The 24686-nt window shown below is 50.7% G+C and overlaps 1 protein-coding gene across 1 annotated transcript in view; it reads right to left on the reverse strand.

Moving 5' to 3' along the window:
• The window catches only part of RILPL1 (Rab interacting lysosomal protein like 1), a 64465-nt gene that overhangs the window by 16282 nt on the left and 23497 nt on the right, over positions 1–24686 (reverse strand). The window contains exons 2-5 of the mRNA XM_044921041.1: positions 19202–19236; positions 18927–19077; positions 4033–4151; positions 3162–3383 (exon numbers count right to left, since the gene is read on the reverse strand). Coding sequence (XP_044776976.1) covers positions 3162–3383; positions 4033–4151; positions 18927–19077; positions 19202–19236 — 527 coding nt within the window. The remainder of the gene's footprint in view (positions 1–3161; positions 3384–4032; positions 4152–18926; positions 19078–19201; positions 19237–24686) is intronic.

A 24686-nucleotide genomic window follows, 5' to 3' on the forward strand; every position in this document is an offset into this window, starting at 1 on the left:
GCTTCCCACTGAGAATTCATTGTGCCCTCCTCCAATCCCACGGCCCTTGATCCCAGCCACACTCTTTGATCTCCTGAACCAAGTCAAGCTCATTCCCCTCACTTATCAGACAGGAAGCTGAGCACCAAAATGATGCATGAGCCCCAGGTCACACAGCTGCAGGTGGAAAGCCACCATGGCCTGCGGCTTCCCTGTTTGAGTGACAAGCACCTTGAACTCCACCCAGCTCTGAGGGCGGGAGTCAAACCCAGCAAAGGCGCCCTGAGTTTGGGAACAGACTCTGCAAAGCAGCTCAGTGGGTTAATTATAACTGCTACCTGACTTTACTCCTCCATTTCTGTGCCCCCCCCGCCCCCCCCTTTCCAGCAAGAGAAACTGAAACAGACAGGCAGGCGGGCCAAGGAGGTATGACATGTCCCTGTCCTTGTTGCTAAATAGAGTGTTGTGGCTGGGGTGGTGTCCTCAGGACCTGGGTTTCGACCGAGCCCCTACTGCCCAGGAGGAGACAGGCCTGAGTTCTCATGGGGCACAAGAGGCTGGAAGGGGTATACCAGGGGAGGAGGGGAGTAACTGTGCCAAGCTGCCTAGCAGCTGTTTTCGGCATCTGCCTCATCCCCTGCATCCCACTGCCATAGATTTGGGTCAGCCCTTGACTTTCTTGCCTGGATTATTGCAAAGGGCTCCCAACAGCCATGTTCTGCCATCAGCAACCTCCTTGTTCAAACTGTCCTCCATAAACTCAGAGCTGATCCCATTACTCCCCTGCCGAAGCCTGTGGAGGGATCCACACTCCCCATGGCCCAGAGCTGCGTGTGTGGCATTCCGGGCACTGTAGGCGACAGCTGCGTCTCTGCCTGCCCTGCATCTGTTTCCGTACTTCTCGGGGCTGAGTCCTTGCAGCTGTCCTCTGGAGAAACTCCCCTAGCCCCACTCTCAGCGCATGAGGCATGGATGGGCACCACGAGGGGTAGCCATATGACTCAGGAATGGACACCATGCATATTCTAGACCTCAGGCCACCGTGACTGGTTCAGTGATGGGCTGAGGAGAGGGTTTCCTGAGACTTGCTGGGAATTTGGGAAAGAGGCAACTTCTTTTCACTGGGGTTGCAAAGCTGATAAGAGTACCAAGGGCCACGATATGGCATAGCCTACCTGAGAACACCAACACAGAGGAAAGCAAAGCTGAGACATGTGATAGCATCATTTGGGCACCTGGAACCAGCTATACCTGAAGCCATCCTTAACTCAAAGTTTTTAGCTATACAACCAAAAATTCTTTTTTTAAATCCTTAAACCCATTTTAATTTAGGCTTCTGTCATTTTTGGCCAAAAACTAGCCCTAACCTCTCCCTTTTAAGACTTCGTTCCCTTACCTCCCTAACTGTATCCCAGGTTCCTGTCCTTCAGAGAACCTAGAAGTGTCTGGCCTGAAAGATTCCTACTGACTGTGCTGGCACTTGGGCCAACCTGATGGTGAGCTCATCTGTCTTACCTCCCCGACCTGTAACCAGGAAACTAGCACAGTGCCTGCAAACTGGAAACAGTCAATAAATATTTGCTGGAGGGGGCGCCTGGGTGGCTCAGTTGGTTGGGTGACTGCCTTCGGCTCAGGTCATGATCCTGGAGTCCCGGGATCGAGTCCCACATCGGGCTCCCTGCTCAGCGGGGGGTCTGCTTCTCCCTCTGCCCTCTTCCCTCTCGTGCTCTCTGTCTCTCATTCTCTCTCTCTCAAATAAATAAAAAAAAAATCTTTAAAAAAAAAAAAATAAATATTTGCTGGAAGAAAGAGTAAGCCCCGACCTTTTCCCTAAGAGTCCACTATGCTTTTCTGAAGCAGCATATCCATCATCTTCATCTACCTCTCAAAATCTTAGCATTGTGAACACTGACATCCAGCTGAAGGGACAGCTCTTCCATGAAACTGCACACCACCCCCATCAGGATTAACTGTTCTACTTCTGTGTTGCTGGCACCCCCCCCGGGGGGCACATCTTTGGGGGAGACACCTCTGGCACCCCATGTCGCAGCCCTGGGCCCATGTGGATTTTCGCTACAGCTGTGGTGTAGTCCCACCCATGCGGATGGGGCCCCGCCTCAAGCACACACTGCATGTCTTCCCACTCATGCCCTGAGATCTGCTCTGTAAGTTCCACCCAGGAATATCAGGGAGATAACACCCCCGGGGGCTACCCTCAGCTACTGGGGGCCGGTGCAGGCGGGTAAATTTATGTTCCAAGCCTTTCTCCTCCAGAAAGACGGTTCTGGGACGTGGTCTATGTGCTTCTCAGAGGTCCCAGCAGGACTGAGCTCCCACCGCAGCCCCAATAACACACACTCAAATTCACTTTTCCTTCTCCCCTGTCTCACGCCTCTGATCTCCTGCCCATTTTCCTTTTCTCAAGCTCTGCTTCAAGGGAACCCAGACGAAGACAATCTCTTACCACTAAGACAGTCCCCTCCCACCTTAAGTGTGACGCCACTTGGAGGTGCCCAAGTCTGTCTCCTGCACTGGGTTGTAAGCTCTTTGAAGCTCCACAGTACTCAGCACAGTGCTCTCAGGTAGAAGACCAAACTCCACTCTGTGGCCTACCTGGCCCACAGGACTGACCCCTACCTATCTCTCTGACCTCACTCAGACCTTCTTCCTCCTCCTCCCCCTGCATACCAGCCACCCTCGCCTTCTTATCCTTTCTCGATTCCATTGCAATTTCTCCTGCCACGGGGCCTTTGCATGTGCCACCCCCCTGCCTGGAACTCACTCTCCATTCACTTGTTTACTCTCATTCTTTTAGTCACTTCCTTCGAAAAGTTTTGACTTCTCCAGATGATTGTGGCAGCTGACACTTTAAATGAACTAACTCATTTAGTTCTCATAATAATCTGGCGCTAAGTACTATTATTATTCCCATTTTAGACTCGAAGAAACTGAGCCACAGAAAGGCTAAATAACTTATCCAAGGTCATGGAAGTAGTAACAGGCTAGACTGAACCGAAGCAGACCAGCTCCAGCATCCACACAGTTAGCTACACACCATAGCTCCTCCCAGGTTCCTCCCATTTCCCTCAAGCGTAATGGGGAAAGCAAGGCAGCCTTGCCCACCTCAAGCCAGCTCACAGACCTACCTTCCCATCTGCTTCAGTGGCTGGCTTCCCACTTACCTCGGGCTCCTCCCCTCCATTCTGGCTGAGTTCGCCCTGCAGCCTCTCTCGCAGCTTCCCGAGCTCTGCCCGTAGGCTGCCCATCTCCTGTTCCTTGGTTTGCAGATCTGCCTCTAGTTCTACCTTCTGTTCAATCAGGGCCTTCCCCTGGGCCTCCACCACTGTGACACGGTGCCGGAGGTCGTGGTTGATCTTCATCAGCCGGGTCTGCTGTTGTTGCAGCTGGAGAAAGAGGAAGGCCATTTATGGGGCTGCCACATACAGTAGCTCATGTTGTGTACTACACAAGGGCAAATCCTCTACAGGCGTGCCATCATATTGGAGACATCCTCACTCGTTTGAAGTTTGTTCATATTCTTACAACTGTTGATGCCAGAGATGGGCAATTTGTATATTTACTATGATAATTTTATGACAGATGGAAGGTAAGTGTTTTGTCAGTATATCATGATGATTTCCCAACAGATGGAAGTAACATGCCTTAAGAAAGGGGTATCTTTCTAATTCAGGTGGAGACACCGTATGGGTTCCTGGAGCAGCCTAAACCATGCTGGCCTGCTCATAGAGGGGCACGAAGAGGGTGGGCTGGAGGAAGCCTCAGGGTCAGAACAAAGCCAGGCTGGGCCTCGGCAGCTCCCGAGGGCGTGGGAGCAGCAGGTCACCAGGCAGTGCCACGTTCCCTCCTGCTGTTACAATGCGGACCCGGCTGAGGGTCCTCCCCACAGCTGCGGCCTCAGGCAGGACCCCCGCCCCACAGAGCCCACAGCATGAGCCCAAGGGAGAAAAGGGGAACCGCCTGCGGGGAGGATCCAGTCTCCCGTTGTATCGGCTGGCCGGGAGGGTGGACATGGGGTAAGGGCTCGTCACTTACAGCCTCCACATCCTCGTTCTTCAGACCGAGCTCCCTGTCCTTGGCACGGATCTCGTCGCGTTGCTTGTCCACCACCTCCTTCAGCTTCTTCATCACTTGCCGCTCACGCTCTGACATGCCTGGGGTGGGGCGAGCGAGACCAGCAGGTGAGCCTCCCCCTCCGCCTCCCTGGCTTAACCCACCTGCAGCTTCCTACGGAGATGCCGAGATGCTGCTGGCCCCGAGCCTTCTCCGTGCCCCGTTCCCCGGAGCCAGCGCCTGCTTCCTGTCCCTGGGTCCCTCCGAGCTCATCCCCACCTCAGGACGCCGGGCTGGCATGTTCCTCTCTTCCAACGTCTGGACTGGCTCCCCTCGTTGTTCAGGCCTCAGCTCAACCGTCCCCTCCCCACAGAGGCCCTTCCTTCCCTGCCCCCCTCAACGACCCTCCCACCCCGTCTACTACCTTCACCTCACTTGTTACAACTACTGTCTCACAGGTCTTATCATCTAACAAAAGATGATTCAGAGCAGAGGTTCTGAGTGCACACACCGGGCTCTCCCATTTATGGTCTGTGTGGCTTCAGACCAGCCTCTCTGTGCCTCAGTTTCAATATCTACAAGATGGGAATAACAGAACCCTACCCCATACGGCTGCTGTGAGGATTGATTTAGTGAATACACAGGAAGCATATGGAAGATGATGCCTGGCACATAGCCAAGGAGTGGTGTCTGTTACTTACTTGTTCATCCTCTGTCCCTCCTGCCCCCGGCCCCCAAGTATACTGTCGGCCCCAGGAGGCAGGGCCTTGACTGACCTACTCACTGTATACTGCCTTGGCTAGCACAGTGCCTGGCACACAGTAGGTGCTTGCTAAGCGGGCCCGGCACACGGTAGGTGCTTGCTAAGGGGTCTGGTGAGTTAGTGAACTGTGCTAGTTTTACATGTGGCTGATGTAACAAATGACCAACCAAATCTGATAGCTTAACACATCAGAAATTTTTTTTCTCATAGTTCTGGAAGCCAGAAGTTTAAAATCAGTCCAAAGTCAAGATGTTGCCAGAGCTGTGCTCCCTCTGGAGGTTTTAGGGGAGAATGAGTCCTTTCCTTTTCCAGCTTCTGGTGGCTGCTAGCGTTCCTTGGCTTGTGGCCTCATCACTCCAGTCCTTGCCTCCGTGGTCCCATGGCCTCCTCCTCTTCTGTCTGTCAGACCTCTCTGTGCCCCCCTCTTATAAAGATACTTTGATTGCATTTAGGACCCGAATAATTCAGGATAACCTCCCCATCTCAAGATCTTAAATGAAATCACATCTGTAAAGATTTTACCGTATAAGGTAACATCCACAGGTTTCAGGGATTAGGGCCTGATATTATGGGGGACCATTATTCGGCCCCCTCCAGGCACTGGGGCAGACAGCTAATCCTTGCTTCCCAGGAGCAGTGGTGATCAGGCTCAACCACAGGCTAACCTGGTTCTCCTGTGTTCGGGGGGCACGTGGCTGATGTACCAGGTGTCTGAGAAGAGTAGTTTCTTCTGTGTGTGACTCCTCCACTGTTCTCCCGACATGACTCCCTCGTCCAAGTTGCTCCATCCCATCTGAATCTTTCCTCTCCCGTCCTAGATATTCCCAAGCAGGTGGTCACCACCAAGAACAAGCATTTGTGTGTCCAGAATGGTGTGTGATGCTGCCGGGGCCACAAACCCAGATAAGACGTGGGTCCCTGCCCTTGAAGAGTCCGAGATTTTATGTGACAGGCACAAACGCGGATGTCCCAGAGGGCGGCCATCCTGCCCCAACCGTCTGTATGTTAGGGTTCCCACGTGGGAGACACTCCAGGCTGATGGAACAGGGACCGACTCCCCCCCAGACATGCACATTCCCAAAGCGCAACTCACTCCCACTAAGCCCATGAAGGACAAACTGCTTTACATCCCTGACCCTATTTTAGTGTCATTTCCAGCCACTGGGAATGGGTATTATTACTGTTGGTTTTTTTTTTTTTTTAAAGATTTTATTTATTTATTTGAGAGAGAGACTGAGAGAGAGAGCACATGAGAGGGGGGAGGGTCAGGAGGGTCAGAGGGAGAAGCAGACTCCCTGCCGAGCAGGGAGCCCGATGCGGGACTCGATCCAGGGACTCCAGGATCATGACCTGAGCTGAAGGCAGTCGCTTAACCAACTGAGCCACCCAGGCGCCCCTATTACTGTTGGTTTTTAACATCTGTCCCATCTTACGGAACCAGAAAGCTGAGGCCCAGAGACAGACTCGTTCAAAGACATACAGCCAAGTGCTGGCAGAGCCAGGACTCCAACCCCAGTTTTCAGACTCTTATGTCCCATGTCCTTTCCCTGATGCCACACTGCCTTCCCACTGCAGGACAAGACTCAGAGGCTCTGCTAAGGTCACTAGAAAGTGTCACCATGGGGTAGACTCTAGTCCATACTTTCTCTGACGGGCCCACCTGCTTGGAGCACCCTCACATCTTTTTGCACATATGTGCATGCACACATGCACACGCATACACACACACATGCAGTGTTCATGGAGCGTCTGCTGTGTACCTGGCACTGACCTAGAATCACTGGGATCGTGATGGTCAATAAATGAAACACATTTTTGCTCTGACTGACTCACAGACATCAGACAGAGATGGTGTCGTTACAGACCGAGATAAGTGACAGGGCAGATGTAACAGGGCCTGTAGAACATCTCGAGGGGACCCACTGGAGACGGGGACCCACTGTAGAGGGGACCCACTGGAGACGGTGGGAGCAGAAAGCCCTCTTACAAGAGCCATTTACACTGAGACCTGAAGGACCAGAGGGTGGGCAGGTGACGAGGACAAGCATTGCAGGCGAGCACCAGCAGGTGCAGAGACCCTGGGGGAAGACACTGCGAGTCTGGAGAGCTGAAGCACAACATTGGAGGCCAAAGCTAGTAGCCAAAGCACAGCGGGCAAGGGGCGGCGGGAGCTTGAGCCGCAAGCAAGCCTAGACCACGTGGGACCTCAATGGCCAGGAAGGAAGTTGGATTTTCGCCTAAAGGGGCAATAAGAGCCTCAGGATTTTGTAGGGCCTGCAGGAAGCAGAAGGAGGGAGACCAGGGAGACCAGGGAGGGGGAGCCAGAGAAGAAAGGTTGCCGGAGGGCAGGTGTGCACGATGCAAATGAGACAGGCCAGAGGGAAAGGAATTATAACAAAGGCGCTGATGGCCAAGTGACCCGGGAGGCCCCAGAGAGTAAGAGAAAGATGAACTGGAACGTCTAGGTTCCGACACAACATGTAACTACTGACTTTTAAAGCAACATTAACCTCTCTGAGACTTCACGTGTTCATCTGCACGTTTTCTACCTTCCTACCTCTCCAACAAGGCTGTGCATACAAAGTGCAGGAGGAAATCACACAAGCCGATGAAACAGAATCCTTTCCTACGGGTGGGCCTGGGACCGAGACCAGCACTCAGCCTCCTCCTTGACCTGCCGGGGCGTCCTAAGTGATGCGGCTGAGAGGTGCAGAGGTGCCAGGCCGGGCTGGGGTGGGGAGGGGAAGCAGGGATGGAAAGAAGGGGCAGGCATCCCGTCAGAATGGCTAGAACGGAAAGTCCTGAGTGCTGAGTGCTGGGGAGCAGGTGGGGCCGCGGGAGCGCGCGTGCATCGCTGCTCGGAGCGGCTTCCGAACATGGGCGTTACCGACCACAGCTGATGCACATGCCGTAGGCACCAGCAGCCGCCTCCCGGGTATACGCCCGACAGGTGCAGGGCGGCTCCATAAACGGCTGCACAGCCAGACACTAGGAGGCTAATTAAGGCTGAGACACACTGGTGAGTGAAGAAGGAAAGTGACAATGTCGACGGCACAAGACGCGTACAAAAACGTGCAAAGGAGCTTTATGCGGAACAGCCCCAGACTGGAAACAACTGAAATGCCCATTAATAGAAGACAGAGAAAGCGGTGTACTAGCGTGCAGAGGAATACAACACAGCATGAAGGACAAGCCACGAGCTCCGCTTGGAGCTCACAAAGTCGGTGACTTCTCAGGCTCTCCTCCTCCTTCAGCGTGGCGTCAGCCTAGAGGCTGCAGGCCACCCCCCCCCCCCGTACCCCTGGTGGGGTGTCACAAGGCCACCTGGAGGTCCTGGGCATGGGCGCGTGCCCCTAACATCCCTCAGCCACTGCTGCAAGGCAGGGCCTGGGCTCTGCCGGTGGGACAAGAGGACACACTAAGGTCTCCCGGAAAGGCGTTCCTCAGACACAGTGTATGCATGTGCACGCGTGTGTACACGTATGTGTGCATGCATGCTGGGGCTGAAGTCGGGTGGCGGCAGAATCTGAAAAAGCCACGAACACGTTGCTGTTTGCTCTCTGAGCACCTGTCCTGCTACAGGCTCTGGGCCAGGGCGTCAAGGGCTGAGCTCATTTAATCCTTGGTGGTGGCAAGTTGTGGGGACAGATTCCGCTCCTGGAGAAATTGGGTGGGAAGAACGGTGTGGGGGATGGGGGAGTGTGGGTCCGGAGAAAAGAAACCTGGATCCTTAACCCAGCTACCTCGTTCACCTTGGGGGCGCCCGGGCTTTAACCCGAGGCTGGAGAACAAAGTGGTCAAGAGCTTGGGGTCTGAAGCCAGATTTCCTGGACTCATTCCCTGCTTTGCCATTTATCTACCGTTGACCTTGGGCCCATTTTCTCGCTTGCAAGGTGGGATCATGGGCAGCCCCGACCTGGGGCCGGGGGGTGGGGTGGGGTGGGCTCTTGTGATGTTAGAGGGGTTAATCTATGTAAAGTGCTCACAACAGGCCTCAGTGTTAGCTGCCATTTTATCCACAAAATGGAAATGTTAGTCCTCCTTGTTCCAAAGGTTGCTGCTCAGATAAAGTCCAAGAGTCATTACAAAAGTGCCTGGAGAAATTAAAAGAAGGTGGTAGGTTTTTAACAGACCCACAGACCTTGTTAAAAGCTGGAAGAGGGCTGAGGAAATGTAGCCACCTGGCAATTTAAGATTCCTGGATCTAGATTTAAAGGTGCATTTGAGCAAGTGCAAGAAGAAACAAGTCCAAGGTTGGTCACAGGAGCAAAGAAATGGTTAAACACACAAGGACCTTCCTTCCACACCACGGATAACCGGCCAAAAGGCTCAGATACAACGGTTAAGTCAAAAAGGCAAGCGACAGGGCGCCTGGGTGGCTCAGTTGGTTAGGCGACTGCCTTCGGCTCAGGTCATGATCCTGGAGTCCCTGGATCGAGTCCCGCATCGGGCTCCCTGCTCGGCAGGGAGTCTGCTTCTCCCTCTGACCCTCCTCCCTCTCATGCTCTCTGTATCTCATTCTCTCTGTCTCAAATAAATAAATAAAATCTTTAAAAAAAAATAAAAATAAAAATAAAAAAATAAAAAAAAAAAAAAGGCAAGCGACAAAGTCACAGCAGTACTATTCATAATGGCCCAAAGGTGGAAAGAGCCCGAATGTCCATCAATGGCTGAATGGATAAACCAATTGTGGTCTATCTACACGATGGAATATTAACCACCCATACAGAAGAATGACTGACACCTGCTATAATGTGATTAACCTTGAAAAGAGGAAGCTAAGTGAGAGAGGCCAGACATAAAAGGCCACACGGTGTATGATTCCATTTACAGGACATGTCCAGAATACAGACAGAAAGAGACTGGTGGCTGCCGGAGGCTGGGGGAACAGACAGGTGGGTGGACTGGGGACTGACCACTGATGGGTGCGGGGTCTCCTTCGGGGGCAGTGAAAATATACTGGAACCAAACAGAGGTGATGGTTGCCTAATGGTGTGAGTAAATTATGTACTAAATGCTGCTGAACTGTATATTTTTAAATTGTTCCTCTTATGTTATGTGAATTTCACCTCAATTTTTTAAAAAAGGCAACCCAAAGAACACATAATTTTAATTTGTAAAAAAAAAAAAAAAAAAAGGCAAGTGACAATCCATACGGCACAATCCCTTTAATTTGAAAAACTAAATACATGTTTCCCTGCAATGTCTGAATTGCAGCAGCTTTGGCTCATTAAAAAAAAAAAAAACAGGCATGGACTCCGTATGTAGATGCATAAAAAGGGATGGTTTTACCTCTGCTAAGTGCCGTGAGAATGAGGCAGAGGGAATTCTCATGCATTTCTTGAGTTTTGTTACAATCTTTCACGATATCAATGCATGCATTAGGTTATTATTTTTTTTTAAGATTTTATTTATTTATTTGAGAGAGAGAATGAGACAGAGAGAGAGAGCATGAGATGGGGGAGGGTCAGAGGGAGAAGCAGACGCCCCGCTGAGCAGGGAGCCCGATGTGGGACTCGATCCCGGGACTCCAGGATCATGACCTGAGCCGAAGGCAGTCGCTTAACCAACTCTGAGCCACCCAGGCGCCCTAGGTTATTTTTTTTAAGACCAAACAACCACCACCCACATACCCATACTGTCTGCACCCCTTGATCACTAAAGACAAAAATGTCCCAAGAAGACTGAGCCACTTGCCCCAAACCTCACTGCTTGTCAGCAGCCATGTGGGGGGAGCTGCAATGCAGGTGTCCTGATACCAGACCGATGTGCTCTTGACCCCATCAGAACCAGAAAGGTGCCTTCCATACGGGATGAGGACGAAAAGGACAGCTAACATTTACTGAGCGCCTGCCGCAGGCAGTGACGGGGCTGAGTGCTTGTGGTGGGGACAATTATGGTGCGCCGATGCCCTTGGGTCCCTATGTCCACCCGCACCCCTTTTCAATGTGCCTTTGCCACTGACCAGGCACTGGGGGCCACTAGGCTGGCGGGCTCGAAGGGCAGGAAAGTGAGTGTCACACTCCAGAGCTCACAGCCCTCCGGAGGCTCTGCCCAAGTCCCACCCTTGCTGCGTGCTTCCCCCCACTTCCCTATCCTACTTCCTCGACCCCCCAATGGTCTCCTCTGGGGGTGCTCCCTTCATAAATCACAGGCACAGGAATCCTCACATCAGAGTCTCCTTCTAGAAGAATCTGATCTACACTGTACTTAGCTCCTTTTATCCTCGGAATGCCTTCTGCAATGGGATTCCTGTTGTCCCCACTGTAGAACCAAAGCAACCCGAGGTATACAAAGGCTGGTAGACTCACGCCAGGCCACACGGCTGGTCAGTGGCGCTACGGGACTCAAACGCAGGCAGTCTTGGCTGCAGAGCCCCCCACTCTTGCAAACCACTGCCACACTGCTGGCCTCCCACGGCCCACGATCCTTATGTTATGGGCAAGTGGCCTGGGTAGAAGAGCATTCCCCCAAACTTAGGTCCGTCTGGAACCTCAGAATGTGATCTTGTGTGAAAACAGGGTCCCTGCAGGTAAGATGAGGTCATGCTGCGTGAGGGTGGGCCCTACATCCTAACACTGGTGTCCTCATAAGAGAAAGGAGAGGGCGCTTCAGAACAGAGGAGGCCAGAGACAGTGTGACTGTGGTGAGGCTGGGGGGACACAGCCATAAGCCAAGGAACCCTGGCTGCTCCAGCAGCTGAACAAAGCAAGACAGGATCCTCCCCTAGAGCCTTTGGACCGAGCGCAGCCCTGAGGACACCTTGATTTTGGACTTCTGGCCTCCAGATCTGTGAGCGAGCACATTTCTGTGGCTTTAAGCCCCCCAGTTTGGGGTGCTTTGTTACATTAGCCCGAGAAAACTAATCCAGCCAGCTTATGGAGGAAGGCCCAGCGAGGGCGCGCAGCCGGTTTTTTTACGGAGCTAAAATTCATACCAGTCACTCTTGGCTTCCATGTACGGTTCGACGGGTAGCACAAAATCAACGTCACTGCCCTCAGGGACGTGCCTTACTGGACAGCTGCGAGGCTGATGCTGTATATACTTTTCTCTCAACGATCCTGGGAGTCCGGAGTTGCCGTTCCCATGTCACGGGTGAGGAACCTGAGGGTGGGAACGGTCGGTCCCCCTTCCCCAGGTGACCCAGTTGGGAAGGGTGGGGCTGGGACTTGAACTCAGGTGCGCCTCACTCCACTGCACGTTCTCTTTACAGAGGGCTGCTCCATCCAGCAGTCCCTGAGAACACACTGCCTTGTATTTTTCGGGACACTGCAGTTCTAGGCTGCCCTTCAGAAAGTGGTTATGGGGTCAGTCTTCCTCCTGACTTCCGGTGACAAAGCTGTTTGTCCGGAGCCCGAGAACTGTTTCCAGATCCTACGCCTGTGTGTCCCCGGTCCAATGGCTTCGATCCCTGTAATTCATCTCCACGGGCACTAACCAGTAGCGTTTCTCGTTGCCCTCCAGCAGACAAGACGGATTTCCAAAAACAAGGGACAGAGGTGTGCTTTTCAATCTGGAGACTTCCAGGGAGCAGGAGACAGCAGAGTGTTGAGGTGGCTCTGAGTGCAGTGCCCCCGTGCCCCATACTGGTCTGTTAATCACTGCTGCACGTAGGGTCAGCTCCCCTAAATAGGGTTTCCCATCCCACTCATGCCACATCTCACAACGGCGCCCCTAAATCTGCAGTCAGCCCCTAGGCCTTGCCACACTGCTCACGGTGGTGCCTGGCACACAGTCCCAACTTCGCAGGCTCCACCTCCCCGAAGGGACCCCTGTGCCCAACGTCTGTTCCCCTCGCAGGTGGAAGAAATGCTTTGTCTTTGCTGTGTTCCCATGGTTTCCCGTGCAAAATAAAAATAACCGTGAAAGGCATGCCTGGCATCTGCCCGGTCTCTCCACTCGGGGCAGGGAAGGGGGTTGGTGCTGCCTGGAAAGCCCAGGCCTTCCCGAGCTAACCCTTTGGGAGCCGGACCCACACTAGATGCCAGTTAAGTGTGTCAGATGGTGCCCGTGTGGGCTGTTTCATGGTAAGCCAGCAGGGATGTGGAGAGCCGAGGCAAAGCTCTCCCACACGGGGTGAGCTGCACGCACACAGATGCCTTGATGTGCAGAGGAGCGGCCCTGGGCATTTGGGGCCCCGGCCTGCGGCCCCCGAGGCCCCTCTGGTGGCACCGGGGCCGGCAAGGGAGGTCCCCGGTCCCCCTCAGAGGCCTCACGGTGCCCTGCAGAAGCCCCACGCGCAGAAAGATGGTTGTGGCTTCTTCAAGAAATCCAACGTAGTTCCCCTACGACCCGGCAATTCAACTCCCAGGTCTACACCCCAAAGCACCGAAAACACACGTCTGCACAAAAACTTGGAATGTTCATAGCAGCACTATTCACAATGGCCAAACGCTGGAAACAACCCAAGTGTCCATCAACAGATGAATGGATAAACAAAAAACGGGGGCCCGTCCGCATCATGGGACGTCGTTTGGCCACAAAAATGAACGACGCACTGACGCACTGCTACAATGTGGATGAGCCTTGAGGACGCCCGCTCGGTGGAAGACGAGACACAGAAGGCCACGTTAGCCGATTCCACGTCCACGTTAGCCGATTTCCACTTCCTCTGAAATGTCCAGAGCAGGCAAATCTCCAGAGGCAGAGAGTAAGTCAGAGGTTGCTTGTGGCTGGGGGTGGGATGAAGTGGGAGGGGTTGGCAGTTGGTAGTTAAAAGGGTACAGTGTCTCTCTCTCTTTTTTTTTTTTTTGAAGATTTTATTTATTTGTCAGAGAGCGAGCACAAGCAGGGGGGAGTGGCAGGCGGAGGGAGAAGCAGACTCCCCGCTAAGCAGGGAGCCCGATGCAGGACTCGATCCCAGGACCCTGGGATCATGACTCGAGCAGAAGGCAGACGCTCAACGACTGAGCCACCCAGGTGCCCCATGGTGTCTCTTTTTAAGGTGACAAAAACATTCTAAAATTGTGGTGCTGGCTGCACAACTCTGAATCTACTAAAAGCCACCGAAAGGTAGACTCTAAGTGGGCGAATCGACATCTCCATGAAGCTGTTACAAAACAAATAGTAGCAAATGTTTCTCTAGTGCTTACTAGATAAGCACTTGACATGTATTAACTCATTTAATCCTCATAATAATATTCACATTTTACAAATGAGGAAATCAATCTACGTAAAGGTCATTAATCTGGCCACAGGTGGAGTCCAGTGGAGCTCAGATTCGGACTCAGGCAATCTGGCCTCTGAGTTCATGGTCTTAACTCCTATGCTCTACTGGCTTCATGTTCTTTTTAAAAAATTAATTAATTAACTAATTAATTAATTAGTTTACTTAGAGAGAGTGCACGCATAAGTGGGGGGGAGGGGCAGAGGGAGAGGTAGAGAGAGAACACTAAGCTGACTCCATGCCCAGCACAGAGCCCAATGCAGCTTGATCTCAGGACCTTGAGATCATGACCTGAGCTGAAATCAAGAGTCGGACGCTTAACTCACTGAGCCACTGAGCCATGCCTTACTGTTCCTAAAAGAAAGAAACAGATCTATACAGATAGGGAAATTCTGCAAGATACAGTAAGTGAAAAAAATCAAGGTGCGCTATATCCAACGTGGCATCCTGGACTGGATCCTGGAACAGAAAAAGGACATTCACCTAAAATCTGGTGAAATCCAGATAAATTCTGTGGGTTGGTTAATAGTATCATACCAATGTGGGTTCCTTAGTTGTGACCCATGACCGTGGTAACATGTCCCTATTAGGGGATACTGCGAGGGGCACTGTGGGAACCTTCTGTACTATCTTTGTAACTTTTTTGTAAATCTAAAATTATTCCAAAATAAAAATGTATCTTTTTTTTTTTAAAGATTTTATTTATTTATTTGCGAGAGAGAGAATGAGAGACAGAGAGCACGAGAGGGAGGAGGGTCCGAGGGAGAAGCAGACTCCCCGCTGAGCAGGGAGCCCGATGCGGGACTCGATCCCGGGACTCCAGGATCATGACCTGAGCCGAAGGCAGTCGCTTAACCGACTGAGCCACCCAGGCGCCCAATAAAAATGTATCTTAAAACAGTAAAACAAAAACAAAACACCCAACAACCAAGGTGCCTAACTGTCTAGAATATGTTACCATTTGTGAGGAGGCAGAAAAGGATATTCTCCTCCTTCATTTGGGTAACTATGTACATTTGAAGTGCACAGAAAATCTGCAGAGAGAGTAAGGGGTTTCCTGCTCTAGGCAGACTGCTTGGGAACAGGAATCAGGAGAGGAAGGGAGACCAAGTTTTTCACCATTAACACTTTTGCGTTGTCTGATTAAAAAAATAATAATATGTGTGCATTTTTTTTTTTTTACTTTGGAAAATGATTTTTCTTTTTTTCTAGAAAGTAAAACATTGGAAAAACTGCCATCCGTGTCCTCAAGTCTTGAGGCTGGAGACTGGGGCTTCAGTTGTAGAACTCCTCAGGCTCAGGTCTCCTTTGACAGGAAATGTTAACCAAGGCGCCCAAGCAATTTTCTGCTATTCAGCTTTCCAGCTGTATGCCATTTTTTAGCGAAGAAACTCAAATTTTACCTCCACCTCTGTCTAGTTCTGGGGCCCCCTGGGCAGGTGTTCCATATGTACAACCATCTTCATCTGCTTATGTCCACCTGCTGGAGAAGGATCATCCCTCCAGATGGTCTGCCTTGCATCTCCCTGGGCTCACTGGGCCAGGAGCTGCGGGGCTGGGGCTGGCCTCTCCTCCCCTCACACATGGACGTGGACATGGCTCTACTAATCTACTGATCATATTCTTGATATTTACTGTTTTTTTTTTTCCTGCTTATTCTATCAATCACTAAGAGAAACATGTTAAAATCTACCACTATGATTGTGGATATGTTTTTATTTCTGCCCACTTTTTAAATTAGTATATGTAAAGTGTACAATTTGGTGGGTTTTAATATGTTCACAAAGTTGTGCAACCATCACTGCTATGTTTTCATCACCCCCAAAAGAAACCTCATACCCATTAGCCATCACTCCTCCTTCCTCACCTCCTTCCAGCCCCTGGCCCCCCACTAATCTACTTTCTGTCTATAGATCTGCCTACTCTGGACATATTTCTGTTCACTTTTGCTTTATAAACTTTGAGGACAAGTTATTAGGTGTGCAGAAATTGCAAATCCATTTTCCTGATAAATGGAACTTTTTTCATTACAGAGTGATCTTGGCCTTAAAGTCTATAGTCTTTTGTAAAGTCTTACATTCATATAACCACACCAGCTTTCTTTTGGTTAGTGTTTGCACGGTCTATCTTTTCTCAGCCTTTTACTTACAACCTTTACGAGAGGTCTCTTAGAAACAACATGTAGTTGAATTTTTAAACTCTTTTTTGATAGTCTTTATCTAGAACTTTTGTCCATTTACATCTAATATAACCTCCAGTATAACTGGTTTAAATCTCCCATCCTATAATCTACTCCTTTTCTGCTTTGTTATACTTGTTCTGCTTGTTTTTTGCCTCCATTCAAGGGACTGAGTGTGTACCATTATGCCATCAAGGTACTGTAATGTGATAATATATATTTATATATAATAAAAAAATTATATAGAATACATATGAATTGAAAATATGTAATATATATATTTTGGTCTTTGACCTCCATTCTTGGCACAGAGTTCCTAAAACTCTTGTGATTTCCTAATAGAGGTGAGAGGAGTGTCTTTTGTCGTCATTATAAGCCCCTTTCCATCATACCTGAGTTTATGATAATGAGGTGACTCTTGGTGGTCCCCCTAGAGAGCTTCAGGATGGGGTCTGGTTGCCAGAAAACCAACCATGTGATTCGTGATTAGAGGGTTAGAACTTTCAGCCCTAACCCCTCACCTCTGGGCAAGGGAAGAAGGAGCTGGAGGTTGAGCTAATCACCAAAGGCCAATGATTTAATCATTCGTGCCTACATAACGGAACCTCCATTAGTCTCTGGGGTTCAGAGAGCTTCCAGTTGATGAATAAATATATCCATGTGCACAAAGGGTGGTGGTGTGCCCCAACTCCACTGGGACAGAAATCTCTGAGCTTGGAACCCTTCCAGAGACCTCACCCAATGTACCTTTCTTCATCTGGCCGTTCATCTGTATTCTTTATAATATCCTCTGTATCCTTTGTAAGCCAGTAACCATGTTTCTCTGAGTTATATGAGCCATTCCAGAAAGTATTCAGCTTGTTGCAGGGTGGGGGTATGTGTGGGAACCTCTGACTTTGTAGCCGAGTTAGACAGAAGTGAGTATCCTGGGGACCCACTACCTGCCAACTGACACCTGAAGTCAGGGCAGTCTCGTTGGACTGATCCCTTAACCTGTGGAGCCTGATGCTAACTCCAGGGTAGACAGTGTTATAACTGGATTAAATTATTGGTGCCTGGAGAGTTGGAAAATTGGTTGATGTGGGGGGGGGGGAACTGCACACAGTTGGTATCAGTGTGTTGTAATCAGAAAAATAGTTTTCCTTTAGCCAAGCTCTTCTGCCATCATGGAATGGAGATTCAGGCCCTAGCATGTGCCTCTCAGCCTCCAACCTGGCAGTCCAAGCACCAGGCCGTCAGTGATAAATGAGTTTACAAAGCGTCAATGAATGAGCGGTGTTCTGTCCGTAATCATTAGCGCTTGGGCACTAGAATATCACGGTGGTCCATTTGGTGGCCCCAGATCAAGGGGTCCCAGAGAGAAACGAGCCTTTCTTCAGGGGGCTGATTTCAGCCAACCTGAGCTCCAGTCCTGACTTCGCCACTAGCTTGCTGTGTGACCCTGGGCACCTTGCTGCACCTCCCTCAGCCTCATTTTTTCTCATCTGTTCGATAGGGAGGCTGGACTAGGTAACCAAAAGCTCAGTAATAATAGCTAACACTTGCTGTGTGTATGTACCAGGTACTATTCTAAGCGATCTGCAGATATTAATTCATCGAATCCTCACCACAAACTTATGAGCGACCTACGGTTACTTCTCTCACTTTTACTCGGGGAGCAACTTAGGCACACAAAGGTCAAGTGACTTGATCAAGGTCACTTAGGAGGTAAGTATTGGGTTAGGATTCACACCTGGGCAGTCTGGCTCTGGAGCCAATGCTTACAACCACTAAGACTTCTGCATCCATTGCCCAGATCACATGCCAACAAAGGAAACCCAAGGAAAACAGAATTCCAGCACTTGGATCAAAATTTCCTCTTTTCTCAGGCCCTACAGTCCTTATTAGGGTGCTACTTTAGTCTCACAGAAGTGTAACTATGGTTCTGAACTTCAGCCTCCATGCAAGCCCATCTCTCACCCCATCCAGGAGGAGGGGGCTTGTGTGGAGACCCAGGGAGTTTCTTCCAACAGAAGAGAGAGGTCTGAGATTCCCAGGGCAAGGGGCAGCCTCTGACTGGGAAGGAGGCTGTGGGGGACACAGAGCTGATGCAGCCCATAGGGCCCACACCAAATCCCATCTCTGTTTTTGCTTTCCCAAAACCAGCAGAGGGCCTGGAGTGAACGTTCTAGATAACTGTTTGCAGGATGAATGACAGTTCGGGGGCTCCAGGGCCATTCCGATCTGGCTTACTATCCTGGGTTGCTCATTGTTCAATGCGTGCCTCTGGCAGGAGTCAATCCCTTCCCAGCACACTTAGAATAAAATCCAAACCCTGCTCTCTAAGGGGTATGTGATCTGACCCCTCTGACCTCATCTTTAACCACCTTTGGCCTCGATCATCTTGTCCCGTTATACTGGCCTTCCCTGGCTTTCTATAAAACTCATGCCCCAGGGCCTTTGAACTTGCTTCTGTCCCAAGATACGTGGCTCACTCCATCACTTCGTTAGGGCTCAAATGTTACCTTGTCAGAGAGGCCTTCCTTGATCACTATATCTAAAGAAGCCCCGCCCCCCCCACCTCCATCATACCCCCCAGTTTGGGTTCTTCCAGAGCACTGGTCGCCGTCCGGAACCATGCCATCTGTTTACACATCCATCATCCTGCTCCTCCACGCTAGAGCCTAAGCTTCACGAGGGCTTTGTCCCGTCCACTGCGTGTCCCCCGTGCCTATGATCACCGCGGGAGCAGCCTTCTCCCGACCTCCCAGGCCGGCCCCTCCCCTTACCTTCGTGCTTCTGGAACTCCTCCTCAGAGAAGCTGGTATCTTTGTGCGAGAGGTTGGTCATGAGCTGCTTGTTCTCCTCCTGCAGCTGGGCGATCTGAGAAAGGAGGTCCTGCGCCTCCCCTCGCCACACGTCCTCCACCAGCTCCAACTCCTGCGAAGGCGACGGGCCGGCGTGGGGTCACAGCTGCCCAGGCAGCAGCCTCATATCCACCCCCCCCCCCCCCCCCCCGGCATTGGCTTGGGCCTGCCAGGGCTCCCCCTGAGGGCAGGCGCACCGAGAACAGGGCCACCACTAGGCCACACGGCAACTCTGCAAGAAACAGACAGTGCCCTTATTCCGGGCAAGGCCTGCATTTGTGCTTTAGGACTCGGCCAGGTTTAGAATGGCCTCAAGAGCCGCAACTGTACCTCGTGACTATCTAGACGGAGAGAGCACGCGGATGAGCAGCCCTGCACCACGGGGACCCTGACATTCCCAACCTCTCTGGGGAGGTCACGGCCCTGAGCTGTGGACAGACCCTGAGTCAGGACCCACCTGCCTCCAAGGGACAAAGGGGCAGCAAAGACCCCGGGGATGCCACCTGGCCCAGTGCTCCTTATAAGTCTGATACTGGCATCTCTTCAAGGGATCTTGGGCAACCAATTCACTTTACAACTCTGAGCCTCAGTTTCCCTTAGCCGGGGAGCCAAATATAAAGATTCAAGGGGCTGATGTGTGGATAACTAAGATTAGTCTATTGAAATCATTTTGTGGATGGCTGTAATCAAAGAAACAGAAGGATTGACAAGGATGTGAAAAAATTGGAAGCCTCAGGCCCTGCTGGTACAACCACCGTGGGAAACAGCCTGGCAGCCCCTTAATAAGTTAAACAATTACCACGTGACCAGCAATTCCAATCCAAGGATCTGCCCAAGAGAAATGAAAACACAACGTCCACACAAAAATCTGTATGTGAGTGTTCACAGCGGCATCATCCACAAGAGCCAACACATAGAAACCACCCAGATGTCCATCAACTGACGAACAACGTGGATCAACCTTGAAAACATGATGCTAAGTGAAAGTAGGCCGCACAGTGCGTGACTCCACTGATGGGAAATATCCAGAACAGGGAAACCCATAGACACAGAAAGCAGATGGGCGCTTGTCTAGGGCTGGAGGGTTGGTGGGGGAATGAGGAGTGACTGCTCATTGGGTATGGGTTTTCTTTCCCAAGTAATGAAAATGTCTAAAATTGGTTCTGGGGGCTCCTGGGTTGCTCCGTTGGTGAAGCTTTTGCTGTCAGCTCAGGTCCTGATCCCAAGGTCCTGGGATCGAGCCCCGCGTCGGGCTCCCTGCTCCGCGGGAAGCCTGCTTCTCCCTCTCCCCCTGCTCGTGCTCTCTCTTTCTTACTCTCTCTCAAATAAATAAATAAAATCTTTAAAAAAAAAAAATAAAAACGATTCTGGTGGAAGTTACACAACTGTTGAATAGACCAAAAACCATTGAATTAGACACTTTAAATGGGTGAACTATATGGTATGCGAATCATATTCAATAAAGCTGTAACCAAATAAAAGATCTTTTGTAAAACCAGAAACTAAACATAGCACAATCGCTGTTGCGGGGACACAATGCTGGTTTAAAAAGCAAAGATACTGGGGCCTGTTGACCCAAGTTTGAATCCTGTCTCCGCCACATAGTAGCTGATCCCGGAGAAGTTACTCGACCTTTGGGTGCCTTGGAAATGTGGAAAATAGTGTGATATCTACCTCTGAGGGCTGTCATGAGGCTGATGTCAATGTCTGGAAGAGTGCCCAGCACCCAGAAAGTGCTGAAGATGTGTTTGCTGATTTCTGTTCCTCCTACAGCCTGTCACCAGCTGGCCCAAGTGGCCGGATAAACACGGCCTCCGTTCATCTTTTAAATACATCCCTAAATCCCCATCTCCTTTGTCAGGAAGCCTGCCGCAGCAGGGAAATGAGAGGTAATAACTAAGTATTCGCCCAGCTGGTTCAAGGTCACCAGGCGAGGTGAAGGACAGGGCCAGACGGCAGACTGAGGGAGCAGGCATGGGGCCTTCCCATGCGCAGGTGTGGGCTGGAAGCAGAGGCAGGCTCTCCCATGCTCTCTCTCTGCTCCCACCTGGCGCAGGCTGAGCACAGAGGCCCCCAGGGGCAATGGTCAAGTGTACCTGACTGTGGCCCCCGGGGGGAATGGTCAAGTGTACCTGACTGTGCATCCCGCTCCCCGGGATGGGGAGAGTCTCCTGGGTTATCCTGGTGGGCCCAATGTAATCACAAGGGTCCTCCTCGGTGAAAGAGGGAGGGAGGGGGGTCAGAGTGGGAGACGATGTGTTGACAGAAGCAGAGGTCGGAGTTAGAGATCCGAAGTTGTCTGCCGGCTGTGAGGATGGAGGAAGGGGCCAAAACGCGAGGCGTGCAGGTGGCCTCCGGAAGCTGGAAAAGGCAAGGACGTGGATTCTCCCCTAGAGCTGCCAGAAGGAATGAATTTCCTGACATCTTGATTTTAACCCACTGAAACCCATGTGTGATTTTTGACCTCCAGAATTTTATGCAGTATTATCCATATTAATATGACCCATAAATATCCAACTCTGTATTATCATAATAAATCCGTGTTACTTCCAGCCAGTAAGTTGTGGTAACTTGTCAGGGCAGCAACAGGAGATGAATACAGACTTTAACCATCAGCGTTTTTTTTCCCCCCTTTTCTAAAGGGGGTGGGAGGGGGTATGGTTTTTGCCTCTGAGCTGACCACGGCGAATTTAATCTAGCCTCCATACCAGCTAAAAGGCTTTTCCAGGAAATCACCCCTGATTGATTATTTCCTTTGCCATCTTGAAATTCCATATGCTGGCCTACAAGACCCAGTATAATCAGACCCCTGCATCTCCCTGATCTCACTTCCCACCTCTATTCCTTACTAGCTCTGTTCTAGCCACATGGGCCTTCTTTGTGTTTTTTGTTTGTTTTTTTTTTTTGACAGAGAGAGCGAGCGAGCAAGTGAGCACAAGCAGGGGGAGCAGCAGAGGGAGAGGGAGAAGCAGACTCTCCACTGAGCAGGGAGCCCAATTCAGGGCTGGATCCCAGGACCCTGGGATCATGACCTGAGCCGAAGGCAGACGCTTAATGACTGAGCCACCCAGGTGCCCCCTCCATTGTGTTCCTTGAACACACCCATTCCTACCTCAGGGCCTTTGCACTTGCAGTGGCATCTGCCTTGAATGCCCCACCCCACCTCACCCACACTTGAGTCAGATCTCAGCTCAGATGTCACCTCCTCTGGGAAGCCTTCCTGACTGCTCCATCTATTAGATCCCCATCCTGGCCAGTCTCTTTCATATCGCCCTGTTTTATTTTCTTCATGTCACTTATCATAAGCTGAAAATTTAAAAACTTTAAAAAAATATCTCCTCACACTAGAACTGCACCATCCAACAGAGTAGCCACAAGCCACTTGGGGCTGCTGAGCACTTGTTAAATATGCACCAGATTTCAAAGACATAGGGAAAAAAAATGCAAAATATTTCTTTTTTAAAAAATTTTTGGGGTAACTATGTGAGGTGATGGATGGTAACTAAATTTACTGTGGTGATCACTTCACAATATACACAAATATCAAATCATGATTCTGTACACCTAAAACTAATACAATGTCACGTATCAATCAGATCTCAATAAAAAATATTTTTTTTACGTTGATTACATATAGAAATAGTATTTTGCATAGGTGGGGTTTGATAGGATATGTTATTAAAATTAACCTCGTCTGTGTCTTTTTATTAATAGAGGACAAGCCACATAATTTTTCTATGGGACAGCACTGCAGTAGAAAGTCAGGCCCATGAGGGCAAAAACCTCATCTGTTGTGGTCACCGCTGTCTCCCCGGTGCCTAGAACAGTAGGTGCTCAATAAACACATGTGTTGAATGAGTAAATGAACAATATACACTGTTAACATTATAGACAACTGTATCTGCATGGCCATCACTTTCTAATCCTATTTGTATTTTTCCTGTCTTCCCAGTTACCCACCCACTGCCTGAGATGAGGATCCAGCTTCCCCTGTCTCTGCACTGCCCATGTCACCCAGGAGGGCACCTTGCATGCCGTGGCCCATCCACAGGGTTGCAGACTGAGTAAGCAGATCGAACATGTTAAGACTGTGGCCTGAGTCTGTGTGATGAGCAGAACTGACTGAGTTTGGGGGTGTGCTTGGGGGAAGGGTTGGTGGAAGACCGGGTGCATGCTTTACTGGAGCCACGTGTGCTGAGAGAGAAAGAGTGTGTGGGGGGGGGGCGGGCAAAGGAAGGAAGGAGGAATGAACAGACAAACCGATAAGACCAAGGACATGCTCAGAAGATTTTTGTGGAAATAACACCGTGAAGAGCCTTTGAGATTACAAGAAAAAAAAAATCAGATGAGTCTCTATTGATCCTAAGAATACAGAGAAAAGGGGACCAGGGCTGGGATGGGAAAAGGGTTTTGTCCTCTGATTTATGAGAAATCATCCTCAGTGTTTACAACAAGCCCCAGCTCTGAGCACGCTGGGGTTTACTTCCTGGCTGATAGCGTTCCAGAAGTGACAAGTGCAGCTGGTTGGGAATTCCATCTGACTCCAGGCCTAGTGGCCTCCGATGGCTCCCAAGGGTGTCTCCCAGCCCAGTTGCTGCAGAACTCAAACGCCAAGGGTGGGGACACAGGTGCCAGGACTTCTGAGTGACCTGGGCTAAGCTCCTAGGCCCCGGTTAATAAGAGGCAGCCACATGACAGGATTTCAAAGATCCCTTCCCCCAACTCTCTAAGAGAGATGGGGGGGGTGAGGGTGTGGGGTAGGAGGAGCGGTGCCGGAGATGGGGGTAGGGTCTCTATGAACACCTCCCTGAAAGCCTCTCCAGGACTAAGGACAACAGTTAACACTTGTAAGGCCCTCATAATGGGCCAGACTCTGTCCCAAACACTTTATATAAGTTAACCAACCCTTTCCACCACAACCCCATGAGATGTGTGCTATTATCATCCCCATTTTACAGCTGAGGAAACAGGCACAGAGAAGCGAGGTGACTTGCCTAAGATCACACCATGGCAGGGTTTGAAACCAGGCCGTGTAGCTCCAAAGTCCCTGCTCTGGGGAATTTGACATTAATTACAGGGCCGGGGCATTTTCAAGCTCTCAGTGTGATCTTGGAAATGTTGCCTAACACTTGGGAGCTTGAGTTTCTTTCTTGACCTCAGGGCATAAGGACCTGTGAGGACAAACACCGTCAAACCTCACAAACACTAGTGCTCTTAACCACTCACAGCTCTGCCCCCAGATTAAGACACAGCCACCGACGGGGCTATTTTCCTTGAAACACAATAGGTTATGGCTTGCCAGGGAGGTTCAGAGAGGCCAAGTGTATTTCCTGAGGCCACACAGCAAGCCGGAGCCCACTCAGGCACCCTGATTCCTCCAAGGAAAGGCGTTTCCTCCTATTCTGTCCAAAGGGTCTGACAGAATCTTCCTCGGGCTGAGGTTGGGGCAGGAAACCACACATCTCCCACTTCCTTTTCCCCAGGCACCTTGTCTAGACTCCCAGCCCAGTAGGGACGCCCTGATTCATGTTCTTGGAGGGATTCTTGTTCATAGGGCAGAGGCTTAGCTTTAAAGCTGCCCCAAACCATGCCCATCCCCCAAATCAGGGAAGAAGCGCTAGAGTTACCTCTATTGGGGCTGGGATTCTCTCAGCACTAATGTGGGACAAATCCCCCCCCCCC

Source organism: Neomonachus schauinslandi, chromosome 14 (assembly GCF_002201575.2).
Source record: "Neomonachus schauinslandi chromosome 14, ASM220157v2, whole genome shotgun sequence".
Classification (NCBI taxonomy): Eukaryota; Metazoa; Chordata; class Mammalia; order Carnivora; family Phocidae; genus Neomonachus; species Neomonachus schauinslandi.